At 35.5% G+C, this 14,161-nt stretch overlaps 1 protein-coding gene across 1 annotated transcript in view; it reads right to left on the reverse strand.

The window, feature by feature from the left end:
- LOC131154107 (5'-3' exoribonuclease 4) overlaps positions 1 to 14,161 on the reverse strand; it is an 87,989-nt gene that overhangs the window by 40,954 nt on the left and 32,874 nt on the right. Inside the window, exons 10-11 of the mRNA XM_058106629.1 lie at positions 3,883 to 3,969; positions 3,032 to 3,112 (exon numbers count right to left, since the gene is read on the reverse strand). Of these exons, the coding sequence (XP_057962612.1) occupies positions 3,032 to 3,112; positions 3,883 to 3,969 (168 nt within the window). The remainder of the gene's footprint in view (positions 1 to 3,031; positions 3,113 to 3,882; positions 3,970 to 14,161) is intronic.

Below are 14,161 nucleotides of genomic sequence, written 5' to 3' on the forward strand. Positions count from 1 at the left end.
GATATTGGGAAGATGCCTTCAATTCATGCAACCTTGAAAAGGGCAATTTTTTTGAATGGCTATATATCTATAATCGTGTTGGCGTTGTCAACTTGATGAGACAGTTCACTGGAGGAAATGAGTTACTAAGACCTGCAGTTACAAGATTTGCAACTGCCTTCATCACCCTTCGTTCAATCCATCTTCAAAAGAACAACTTGAGGAAGATGTTTACTTCTGAAGATTGGAATACTACTAAATGGGCAAAGGAGGCGGCTAGCAAAAGAGCAGCTACTATTGTTTTGATGTCTACTTTTTGGAGTACCATCGTTTATGCTCTTAAGTTAACAGGTCCACTTGTTCGTGTACTCCGTTTGGTTGATGGGGAAAAGAAGCCTGCAATGGGATACATTTATGAAGCAATGGATAGGGCTAAGGAAGCCATAGCTAAGGCTTTTGGTGAGAGAGAGGATAAATTCAAGGAGGCATTTGAAATTATTGATACGAGGTGGGGATGCCAACTCCATCAACCGTTGCATGCAGCTGCACACTACTTGAATCCAGAATTTTTCTATTCAAACCCCAACATTTTGCAAGATGAAGAAATTATGACGGGTTTGTACAAATGTATTGCAAGGTTACTGCCAACTATTGAAATGCAAGATAAAGTTTCAAATGAGTTGGAAAAATACAATGCCGCTAGTGGCGTCTTTGGAATTAGTTTGGCAGTGAGACAAAGGAAGACAAAAGCACCAGGTAAAGTGGCATTTGTACTACCTCTTTATTTTTGAAAATTATTTTTGCTATTTACCTAGTAGGTATTCATTTAAAATTAATTTTATAACAGCGCAATGGTGGATGGCATATGGATCAACAACTCCAAACTTGCAAAAGTTTGCTGTGAAAATTCTTAGCTTCACGTGTAGTGCTACCGGCTGCGAAAGAAATTGGAGTATATTCCAACATGTAAGTCATTAGTATATCATGGATTAATTATTAAAGAACAAGAACTACCAATCTACTGCTTTTTAGAATCATTATTAACCATATTACTTTAAACTTTTTGCAGCTTCATAGCAAAAGGACAAATAGGCTATCCCAGCAACGCTTGAATGATTTGGTATTTGTGAAATATAATCGAACTCTGAGGCGTCGATACGACAAACGTGACACCATTGATCCCATCCTCCTAAAGGACATTGATGATAGTAATGAGTGGTTGATTGGTAGAATGGATGGTGATTCTGATGAGGATGATGAACCTGTGTTTGAAGATGATAATTTGACTTGGGATTTTGTTGCTAGAGCTGCTGGACTAAATAACCCCCCGCATCACACAAGATCAAGAATAAGTACAAATATGCCATCATCGTCTAGAGGAAGAGGAAGGGCTTCATCTAGTAGTGCAACTAGTGCTAGGGGTCGGACCACAATGTTGGAACTTGTAGATGAGGATGAAATCCAAGTGGATAGTGCAGAGGAGATGGAAGAGGAAAAAGATGTTGGAGAAAACAGTTCTGATGATGAAGAGAAGGATGATGATATCTTCGCCGACTTAGTTGATGATGAGTGATGAGTGATGATTGAGGAGGATTTTTAGATTTTATATTTTGAAATCTTTTATTGTACTCTTTTCTTTTGATGTTGAACTATGTTGAATTGCTGATGCTTTTGGGCTTCGTCTTGGCAATTTTATTAAATTTCCAATTTTTTTATTGAATGTTTTGGCATTTTAAATTCTAATATCACTAGATATTCATATGTTCATATATAAATTACCCCAAATAGATATTTTACACCATTTTAATAATTGTGCGCCTCACCTTCGTGAGGCGCGCGCCTTCACCTCGCTCCTCGGCTTCAAAGACCCTTTGCGCCTCGGCTCGCCTCGCACCTCTGACTACTATGTATGAGTATCATCAAAATTTTATCTTTTGAAATAATTATTTTAAGTATGTTTGGCCTCTCGATCTGCTATTGGTTTTACGTGTGCCTTTCAGCATTAATTTGTCTTGGTGTTTGAGACATGTTCATGCTTCTTTTTAGGGTGTGATGGTGTTGCAAAAAAAATTTGATTTTGCTTCGGAGACTATAGTTGGGGTTTTTTCAGATAGCTGGCATGGCAGATTCAGTTATCCATGATTAAAAAACAAATTTCTTTTTATGATTAGTATTATTAATTAATAATGTCTTAATGTTTTAATTCTTCATGTTGACTACTCAGGTTAGAACTATTATGCTTTTTTTCCCAAAGGTAGTTGGCAAAGTTAATTATCCTTGATTAGAACAAATATATATATACATTTTTTTAGAATACTATTGTAAATTGCTTCCTTTTCTTTGTTTCATATTGATTTTAACCCTGCATGTGGGTGTTTCATGGTGTTTGTTATTAATGTGACTGGGCTAATCTTTAGGTACGCTGGAAAAATACGTATTAATCTAGACTTGGAATCAATTTGGACTTTTATGGCTTGCAACTGAGGTGGATCCAAGTTTTGGGATTTAATAATTGTGAGGCAGAGAAAAAATATATCTAAGGAATAGGATTTTCTAAAAAATTGAAAACATTGTTCTAAAGAGTTGTTACGGTTTATCAAGGGTATTGGTTGGGAGTCCTGGGACTACTTAAATACTGAGGAGCCTTGGATTTGGATTTGTGTAGATTTGTATAAAATGTGATACAAAATTGAATTAAATGCTTTATTTTTTCTTGTAACACCTCTTGGATGCTCAATCAGCCTCCTCCAATATGAACACAAGAATTATCTTGTCAGACCTCTTAGATACACTTTTAACTTTTTAAGCTCTTATAACCCGATTTTATCAGAGAACGTTCATCAAAAGTTGTTTGATGAACTAAAAACAAGGTCGGGAAAAAGCAGCATTCTAATTAAGAGTAGGACAGAATGTAGTTGTATGCTTTTACCACATATATGGTGGCATGAATGCATAGGATGTCAGTCAGTTCATTATATATTCTCATTTAAGGACTAAGTTATTGAGCCAAGATCACACAACAATTTTTGAGAATGAAACAGGAATAACAAACCTTGTCCACAACTGGAGCCTTTGGCTCTTCAGAGTTCTCTCTCGCCATTCTAAGCCTCGTCTCTTCATTATTCTCAATAGCCTGAAATAAGAAGCCCTTCTAATAATCATTTAATTTACACTTGCTCAAAAGATGTGTGTATGAATAACATATGTTCAAAAACAAAAAAGAGGCCGTAAAACATAAAACAATGAATTTACCAAATGTAGCATAGCATTCATGCCTGCAATCGCCATAGGTTCATGAGGAAATAAAATAACATGCACCTTGTGGATAGTTGCAGAGTATGCCAATGCCCCCCTAATAATAGAAAGCTATACCTTTCCCCGAAAAAGTAAAATATTGAACAAGGAGATGTTGAGGAAGGGATTCATATTTTTGTTATTTCACAGGAAAACAATGTCATCTTGAGCTAGATGTTTTCCTTTGTTCAAGTAGAAAATGAACCCATATTGGATTTTTATCACACTTGCAACTGCTTATATGCTTCTCTTACTCTAGATTGACACCAATTCCATATACCTATAATGGATGTCGAGAGCCCCACCCTAAAGCCAATATGGAGCAAATTTCTCAGTCCCATCTCTGCTACCATCCGGACGTAATAATTCCTCATCCCCATCCCTACCCTCCAGTGATAAGGTATGTTAGTACATTAGCCAACAGACATCCCTAAAACAGTTTGTACTGAAATTATTTCTTCAACCACATTTTTCTTTTATTAGGAAGTTGAGGAACGGAAAGTACGCATTTTCCATACCACTTCTCCTTCTTATGCCATACAACTACCTATCTTTCATGAATATATAAAATGTTTATGACCATATAAAGGAACAGAACAAACAGAATACCTGCTTTATACGAGTCCGCTTCTGAAAAATTTGATCTTCATAGACAGCAACTGACTGAACAAAATGTTCTACTCTTTCCAGCAAGACCTGAACACGCAGAAGAGACAAAATGAGGACATCCAAATATATGCCATGGAAAAAAAAAAAAAAATCATAATTGTTAGATTACCACTTTACCCAAAAGCTTAAGCTGTTAGGATGTGGGTGAGCAACATATATCAAGGTCTCACACTCCCCCGCACATGCAGCTCAATTGAACGCAGAGAGATAAACAAACAATATATTACACTCAATACGGGGAACAAGAAATTTTAGCCATCACAAAATAAACATGGGCAGCAAGACTAGAACCTAGGACCTACTAGCAACCATGGCTCTAATGCCATGTTAGATTTTAGCAAAAAACTTAGGGAGTTAGGTTGTCAGCCAACAATGTATATCAAGCTTTAACAACAACCATTTCAATAATTAACTGATCTCTGATAAAAGTTCCAAACACTAGTATGCTCGAGCTATGAAATCAAAATTAGGCTATCCACCAATACCAAGTCTAACAATTCAACTGAATGAATTAGGCTGGTTTGCTCAGAAAGCCTATGCATGTGCACACCAGGCTCATTCTTACAAGAGAAATTAGTAGGAGAAGCAGCTTGGACCTGCCTATTAAAGCAGACAAGCAATGCAGAAGGACAAACAAATTGCAGGTCATAAATTTTGATAGCAAAGGCACAAATAAATATAAGCAGCTCAGCCTGGCCATTGCTCTTCAACTCTAACCTTAAAACTACTATCAGTAGGATCAAACATTAACCGGAATGAGAAATCTATACAATTTCAAGAGCTCGAAACTGGAAACTTCATCACTTGGATCATATCAGCTTCAGAACTTTATACAATTCAAGAGCATCCCTGACCATAGTATTCTACAAAGTGACACGCAACGCCCACTAGATAATCTAGAAAAAACCTCAATAAATGTGCTATTTTATCTGTACTACGCTATTATTAAGGTGACTCCTTAGTGTCCTTACCCTATTTTCCAAAATTGTCTGAGTATGTTTTATTTTACTACTGAGAAATGCTCACTAAATATTACATAATTATTAGCAAAGGAGAGCAAAGTAATTAAAAGTCCACTTCCACCGGAACATCTCACTATTTATTCTCACCAACCATCAATAGTAGTTTTCCTTCGTTCAATCTCTGCATGCTTCCCTTCCTTCTCCTTGCCTATTTTTGTTTATATATCAAGACAGCACAAATTTGAAAAACACAATTTGGCATTCAGCAGCCAAGTGGAGCACAAGAGGGAGGCCACAAAAGTTTCTCAACCAAACAAATTTCAATAATAATGTTTTCCTCCAAACTCCCCAGTAGCAAAATGATGATGTACTGTTGGTACTGCTGTAAGCATGTAGAACTACAATTAAGCGAAACACTTCCAAATGGATCGGTATATAAGGATGTGCGTGGGCGCTCAGGTGCGTTCTTGATTAGTCAACTCCAGTAAGGTACTTTAACCTCCCGCTGGGTTTGCAAAATGAAATTGAAGAAGAAAAGGAATCAAGAGAGGAATGGAATTGCTTTTGGGATCCAATTAATGTATTTGGTTAGTAACATAAAATGACTGTAGGCATCCAATTTCAATTTCCTTCCAACATTTGGTATTCTTCAATGGCTTCTATAATGAAATGAAAAATAAGACATTTTTTTATTTAAAATCCCTAACACATATTTTAATTTTGTATTACTATTTTTTATTTATAATAGAATTTTTTATTAGTTCTAATATAATTTTTTTATTGTACTTATTATTATTTAATTATTATTATTGCTTTTTTATATTATTAATGCCCTTAGTGTTACTATTATTTTACAATAATAAATATTATTTTTATTGTAGTCATTATCAATGTTTTAAAAACCGGACCAGCCGGTTTAACCCGGTCCGACCGGAACTGGACACATGTCCAGTCTGGGTGAAGGTAAAAAACTGGAGATGGGCCAACCCAGCAGAGAACCAGCCAAACCAGGCTGAAACAGTGCAGACCGGGTTTGACGCCGAGTCAACCCAGTATCCTTATTTCAAATTTATACCTTTTTTAAAAACACAATAATATGAAAAATATAAGAACTGAAAGAAAGAAAGAAACCCTAAGCCTCTCCACCCTCCTCTCCCATGCCCCCGCGGCAGCAGCTCTCCTCCCTCCTCTCCCGTGCCCCTGCAGCAGGCCGGCAGCCGAGCTCTCCTCCAGTCGTCCCTCCCTCTCCCGTATCTCTGTGTCACCCAGTTCGCGCAGGTCTCTTCTGGTCCACCCTTCCTCCTCTGTACCCGTGCAGCAGCCCGGCAGCCCATTTCAGAATCTGATTTCAATTTGTGTTATTTTCTTTGCAGGATTGGTGTCTCCCTGCAGCGTGCGGCAGCCTGGCAGCCCAAATCTGCATTTGGAAGTTCTAAGTTTGAGATTTAATTTGGGAGAACCCCAAACCCTTACAGTTAGGGCTTCAATTTCCTTGTTTATAATTTTGTAAATTTTTTAAATCTGTTGAATTTTTATGTTATCTTGTTGATAATTAGTGGTATCTTTAATGAAATTGTTGATGATTAGTGGTTGCATTCAGTGATATTAATTAGCAGTTATTTTGGAAGTGTTTGGAGGTTTTAAGTTTGAGATTCAATTTGGGAGAAACCCAAGTCCTTACTGTTAAGGCTTCAATTTCCTTTTTTACAATTTCTTAAATTTGTCAAATGTGTCGATTATTTATATTAGTTTGTTGACAATCAGCGGTTTTTTGTTGAAATAATTGATAATTAGAGATTTTTTTTTTCTTAGTTTTCATATATTTAGTCCTTTTTGCTCATAAATTTAGATTGATAAATTGTTAAATTGTTAAACTAACGGTATATTTATAGAAATTTTGTGCAAATTTTCTCTGTTTTCTTGCTTTTTCTCGACAAATAGGGCATTTCAATGGGATCATAGTGCTTCAACTTCCCTGTTTCTTGCTTCCAAATTGGTAATTCCAATATTTATTTTATTTCAAGCCACCACAGGACTTGAAATAAAATGGTGGCTTGAAAGAAAATGGCAACATATGAAAATGTTATGAATGAACCTTTATGTACCACTGAGACGGACGATGCTCCTCAACTGGGAAGACTGACCTAGCATGAAATCATTGTGAACAAGTGGCTGATAGGAAGTTTGTATTGTGGAAAAATATTCAAAGGAGGGCGAATTAATAGGTTTAAACAACATTTAGCTAGGCAAAGAGGGCAAACTGCACCTTGTAAAAAGGTTCCAAATCATGTTAAAGAACAGATGAGGAATTTGTTAAATGAAGTAGAAAATGCAAAGAAAAAGGATGCCTCCTATGGAACAGGAAGTTCTAGTGTGGACAAAAAAATAAGTTCATCTTTATCTACAACTAATTCTAATAAATATGACCAAGACACTGAGGAAAATGAACATCCTAAGAAGCTTAAAGAAGGAAAATAATTACGCGTCACCTCACTGAGCAAAATGAACAACCTAAGAAGCTTAGAGGAGGAAAATAATTACACATAACCTCAGCTTTTTTACCCAGTTTGCACCGGTTCAGCCCGGTTTGGCCAGTTCTCTGCCAGGTCAACTCATTTCCGGTTTTTGACCTTCACCCAGACCGAACATGTGTCCGATTCCGGTCGGACCGGGTTGAACCGGTTGGTCCAGTCCGGTTTTTAAAACATTGGTTAGTATTATTAGCATTTGTTGCTGTCTTAAGAATTTTTTTTAATATAAAATGAGTAATTCCATGGAATGAAGATCGATTAAAGCCTAGCTGGACTAGAATCGTAATTCCCCCATTTGCAAGAATCGTACTTCAGTTGGAATATGACTCCATCCTTGAATGCAAATCAAACGCATGAATGCAATTCCATTCCTTAGATTTGATTCCATTCCAAGCTTGATTCCGCAAACCAAACAGAAGGATAACTATATATTTCATGTCAAATCAATTCCAGTAAATTAAGTTGTTTTTGCAGAATTACAGATAAATTGAGTTTAGAAAGGCACCATAATTGTGCCAATCCATGAACTAAAAACTTTCAAAATCAACAAAAATTAATAACGAAAAAAAAAAAAGGAACTGAATGCACAATACAAAATCTGGAGAAAAATTTCCTGTTTTCCAGCAAAAAAAGTCTCCTCTGTTATCTACTATGTTTTCTTGGCTATTATCAGTTAGCTTTATGTGCATATGGAGTTTAAATGATTGTAGATATAAGGCATATGCTGGTGATTTTTTAACTTCTTTTTGTTTCTGAAATTCCAATCAATGCTATTCAGCTCTCATTTGCAAAATCAAAGGACGAAAACACTCAGCTTCCCAGGTTGGTTTTTCTAGCAAGTAGTGCCCGCCTTGGACCCTCATAATGTTTTCCTATAATGAAAGTCATCACATACAGATCTAATGCAGCTCTTTGTAGACTTCTTCAATTATCTTTCTAACAAATGGAGAGAATGGCCTGTGATTATTGCTTCTTTTTCTGGAGGGGAGAGCAGAAGGGGAGGTTGGGCTGTAGACTTCTTCAATTATTTTTCTAACTAATGGAGAATGGCCTGTGATTATTGCTTCTTTTTCTGGAGGGAAGAGCGGGGAGGTCAGGGTGCAAGCGAAGGAACAAAACATCAAAACAAGCCAGGAAAGAACAGTACAATTCCAATCCCGCAAAGTAGTGACATGAGATGTTTACGTATGAAAAAATTCTTATAGCAGCCGGATTGTGTAATGCTTGAATGACAAGATGGCCTGTGATTATTGCTTTTTTTTCTGGAGGGGAGAGCAGAAGGGGAGGTTGGGGTGCAAGGAAAGGAACAAAACATCAAAACAAGCCAGGAGAGAACAGTACAATTCCAATCCCACAAAGTAGTGACATGAGATGTTTAAGTATGAAAAAATTCTTGTAGCAGCCAGATCGTGTAATGCTTGAATGACAAGATCTAAAATTCTTGTAGCAGCCGGATTCTGTGATGCTTGAATGACAAGATCTAACAAGAACAGTACATATCATATCTTGCAAAGTAGTGACATCACTGACATGAGATGTTGAAGTATGAAAAAATTCTTGTAGCATCTGGATTGTGTAATGCTTGAATGACAAGATCTAACAAGAACAGTACAATTCCAATCCCGCAAAGTAGTGGCATGAGATATTTCAGTATGGAAAAATTCTTGTAATTCTTGTAGCAGCCGGATTGTGTAATGCTTGGATGACAAGATCTTCTTCTTCTATTATTATTATTATTATTATTTAATGCCAACACTAATAATTACCATCAACAATAAAAATTACTATATCATAAAATTATTATCATTGTTATTGTTATTTCTACTATTATTACAATGAATAAAACAACACCACCTAACCTTGAGTCCCACTAGGTGGGGTCAGCTACATGAATGTTTTTCTACCAATCCACCCAATTGAAAGCATTTTTCTCCGCTAGATTAAGAGCTATTAAATCCTTTCTCACTACCTCATTCCAAGTTATTTTAGCCTTTCAGGTCTACCCCTATCCCTTTTCATATCATAAACAATAACTCACTCTTCCTATGTGCTACTAAGCCTTCTTTCAAATGCCCAAACCGTCTGAGCCGCCCCTCCGTTGTCTTATCTTTGACCTGTGCTATGCCTAGTTTATTGCGTATACTCTTGTTTCTTATCTTTTAATGTTATACCACACACATCCACCTTAACATTCACATTTTGGCAACTTTTACTTTTGGTATGTGTTATTCCTTGGTTGCCCAACATTCTAATCCATAAAGCATAGCTGGCATTATACCTGTCTTATAGAACTTTCCTTTAGTTTTAAGGGTATTCAACGATCACACAGCACACTTGACACAAACCTCCCTTTTACCCCACCAGCTTTAACTTTGTACATTACATCCTCTTCAATTTCCCCCTTCCACTTACATAATAGATCCAAGATATCAATTATCAAGTTTAATCTCCTCCATACTCCACCTTACAATATTGAAATTACATTTCATATATTCTATCTTATTCCTACTATCCTAAAATCTTTATACTCGAAAGACATTCTCCAAGTTCTAACTTACATTCCACTTTGTTCCTACTTTCATCAATTAAGACAATATCATCTACAAAAAACAACACCAAGGAATCTCAATATGGATATTTCTAATGAATTTGTCAACCACTAAAGCAAAAAGAAAAAAACTCAAAGTAGAACCTTGGTGTACACATTGTGATTGGAAAATCACTAGATCCCCCTCTTATAGTCCTAACCTTAGTCATTACTCTATTATACATACCCCTAATGATCTCAATATATCTATTGCAAGCTCTTTTCTTTTCTAAAACCCACCAAAGAACTTTCCCTAGATACTCTATCATAGGGTTTTTCTAGGTCAATAAAAACCATATGCAAGTCCCTCTTCATTTCCCTCAAGTCCCAGGCATAAAACCAAATTGATTCTCTTAAACCCTAGTTTCTAGTCTTATTCTTTGTTCAATTAACCTTTTTTTTATAGTTTCATAATCTTAATTGCACAGCAATTATTACAATTTTGAATATCGCCTTTGTTTTTGTATAAAGGTATTAACATGCTTTTCCTCCATTCCTCTAGCATTTTCTTAGTTTTATAATAGTGTTGAATAGATTAGTTAACCATAGACTTCCTTTATCTCTAAACATTTCCAAACTTCAATTGGTATGTTATCTGATCCTAGAGATTTCCCACTTTTCATCTTTTTTGAAGCCATCTTAACATCAAGGGCACTAATTTTGTGAACAAATATCTTTTTTTTAATCTTTTCCTTATTTGTCACTTCCAAACAAGGACTTAAATTTCGGTCGAAATGTCGAAATTTCGACAAAAATTTCAATTTTCGAGGGATTCGACCGAAATTTTGAGCTTTCGGCAAATTTCGTTCGAAATTTTGAAAATTTCGGCTGTTCTTTCGAAATTTTCTGGAAATCATGTGGAAGAAAAAAAAAAATTGGAGGAAGGAATTCCAGCACTATTCTGAGTATTCTCAGTTTTTTTTTTTTTGCTTTTCCCACATGATTGTGCACGTTGTGAAACCCGTGAGCTTATACAGTGAAAAAAAAAAAATCTCGTAGAGACACTCAGCACTCTGCAGATCCATTATTCAACCCAATAATTCCACCGACCACTACACAAATTATTTGTATAAATTAACATGCATTCGGATACATACCTCAAGCTCAAACTCTCAAAGCCTTCTTCTTCTTCCATCTTCAAACTTCAAAAAAGAAAACCCTAGATTCCAAAGTTCTGCTGCCTCCTACTTCCACCTTTGAAGTTCGAACTCCGAAAAGCCCTAGTCTTCGAATCCCCTCCTACCAGCCCTTCGAGCCTCTGCCTCTAGCCTTCGGCTTCACCCTCCACCTCCATCGTTGTCGGCGTCGCACACAGTCGCAGCCAGCCGCAAGAACTCCAGCCTGCAATCTTCCTTTTTGCTGAGGCTCCCGCAGAGCTACAAGCAAGAAACCGAGAGAAGAGAGACGAGAAACGAGGGACGAGAGTTTGGAGCCTCTATCGCCACTCCCTCCACGAGCAGCAGCAGCTCCATAAAATAAAAGGGCTGCCTAAAGGCTGGTTTATATTTTAAATAACATGTTTTAACTTTTAAGTTTTTTTATTTACTCAAAATCCCCCTTGCCCCCAATATATTTACAGCAATGCCCTCCTCTCCCATTTACTATTTACCCCTTAGTTAATGTTACTTACTTACTAGTTACTACTTATTACTTTACTAGTATACTAAATAATTAGTATAAATGTATAATAAATAATTAGTTAATAACTAGTAAATTTAATAACTAAATAAAATTTGAATAATTTACTATTATTGTCTTATTATAGTATAAATTAATAAATTATTTCATTTATTTAAATATATTCATTTTAAAAATTTATTCCTTAATAATAATTTTCTAAAAATTATCATTAATTTTGCAATTTTAATTTAATAATTTAATACTTCTCTTAGTAATTAATTTATCTTTATTTAGCATCTAAATATTTTTATTTTAAAATTATAGAGTAATATCCGAATAATTTTTTTTTCTTTTACAAATTTAGAGTAATTTAACACCTAATCAGTATAGCCTAGTAATTAAATAAATTAAAATACTTATTAGCTTAATATAGTTTAAATTATTTCATTTATTTGACTAATTTAATTTCCATAATTTATTGGTAATTTTGTACATTATCATTAAATTTTGTAAATTTAATTTAATATTTTAATGTTTGTCTTTTTATTAATATTATATTGATAATAAAACATCTCAAATAATTTCCTTTTAAAATTGTTGACTAATTTAACACCTAATTTTTGATTCATTGTTACCTTGTAGGAAAGTAAAATTATCTACAAAAATGTCTGAAGGAAGAAAACAAGATCCAGCATGGGAACATGGATACCCGATGCCCAATGTCAAGAATGGATTTATTTGCAAATACTGCGGAATACAAATGAAGAGTGGTGGTGCAACAAGATTAAAAATGCACCTAGCAAATTACGACCCGCAGCATAATATAAAATTCTGCGACAAAGTACCTCCAGAAATTAAGCAAGAAATGATAATTATTTTAGAAAGAAAAACAACAGCTAAGGCCAAAAAAATAGAAAGAATGGACCAAATAAAAAATTAATTGCGTGGGAACTTGATGCAATCACAACAAATTGATGAAGTTGATGATGTTGACGATATTGCATACCCACCTGACATTTCTTCCTATGAAAGGTTTGCATATCGTCAAGCATTCTATGCTTCAAAACAGACGGTTTGGGAAAGAGACCAATCTCGTAGGTTTGCAGGTAGGCAACAAGGAGGCAGTTCAAGGGCTGGCAGTAGTGCAGGGCAACCTTCGATGAGGCGATCTCAAAGTGTGAGACAGCCAGAAATAGAGCCATATATTTCAAAGCCTTCTCAATATTACAAGTCAGATGCAGCAAAACAAAAAAACTTGAAAATTTTATTCAAAGGAGGTAAAATAAAAGAAGAAATGAATAGGTTGATTTCGAAGTTTTTTATATATGATACTGTTCCACCTAAGAAGGCAAAATCACCTCATTTTAAAAACATGGTATGGGGTTGCCAATCAGCTGGAATGGGAGTCGATCCACCGACACCCTATGAAATCAGAACAAAATACCTTGATTTAGAGGTAAAAGAAATGGAAGACCACGTACAAGAAGTGAAGAAAAAGTGGGCCACGTATGGCTGCACTGTAATGTGTGATGGATGGACAGGCCCTACAAAATTATCCATCATAAATTTCATGGTTTACTCGAAAGGAAGCACAATTTTTCTAAAGTCGGTAGATGCTTCTGACAAAATAAAAGACCATGAATACATATATTCCTTATTAAAACATGTTATGCAAGAGGTAAGAAAGCAACATGTTGTCCAAGTGGTGAACGATAATGGTAGTGCCTACAAGAAAGCGGATCTAAAATTAATGAAAAAATTCAACTTGTATTGGACTCCTTGTGCCGCTTATTGTATTGATCTCATTTTTGAAGAGATCGGAAAAAGAGAGGCAATAAGCATAGTGATCTTGCAGGGGAGACAGATCACTAACTTTATATATAATCATGGATGGTTGCTTGCTAAAATGAGGGAGCACTGTCAAGGGGATATTGTGCGTCCAGGGGCCACACGATTTGCTACAAACTACATTGCACTTGATAGCCTACAAAAAAAAAAGTAGGTTTAAAATCTCTATTCACATCTAATGAATGGGCTAAGCATGCTCTTAGTCGAACAAAAATGGATAGAGAAATTGAAAGTACAGTTCTTAACCATCAATTTTGGGATAGAGTGGCAAAAGTTTGTAACATTTATGAGCCTATATATCGAGTATTGCTTATAGTTGAAAGTGAAGTGTGGCCAACATTAGGAGTTGTGTTGAAGCAATAAGGGTGATGAAAGAGGCCATTGAAATAGGTGCAAGAAGTGCAAAATGCGTTCTCAAAGTCATCAATGACCAGTAGGAAAGAACCCTTGAACATCCTCTTCATGCAGCAGGTATAAAATATTTATAAATTTCAAGAAATTCATATATCAAAATACTTATTACATATTTATATTTTACTTTATTTGATTGGCAGCTTATTTCTTAAATCCAAAATGTCAATACAAAGAAGGTGTTGGGGAAGATCCTAATTTTCTTGATGCAGTTCACAAAGTTTTTAACACCCTTGAGCCACATTCCTCGGGCCTGGATC

The sequence above is a fragment of the Malania oleifera genome, chromosome 4, assembly GCF_029873635.1.
Source record: "Malania oleifera isolate guangnan ecotype guangnan chromosome 4, ASM2987363v1, whole genome shotgun sequence".
Classification (NCBI taxonomy): domain Eukaryota; kingdom Viridiplantae; phylum Streptophyta; class Magnoliopsida; order Santalales; family Ximeniaceae; genus Malania; species Malania oleifera.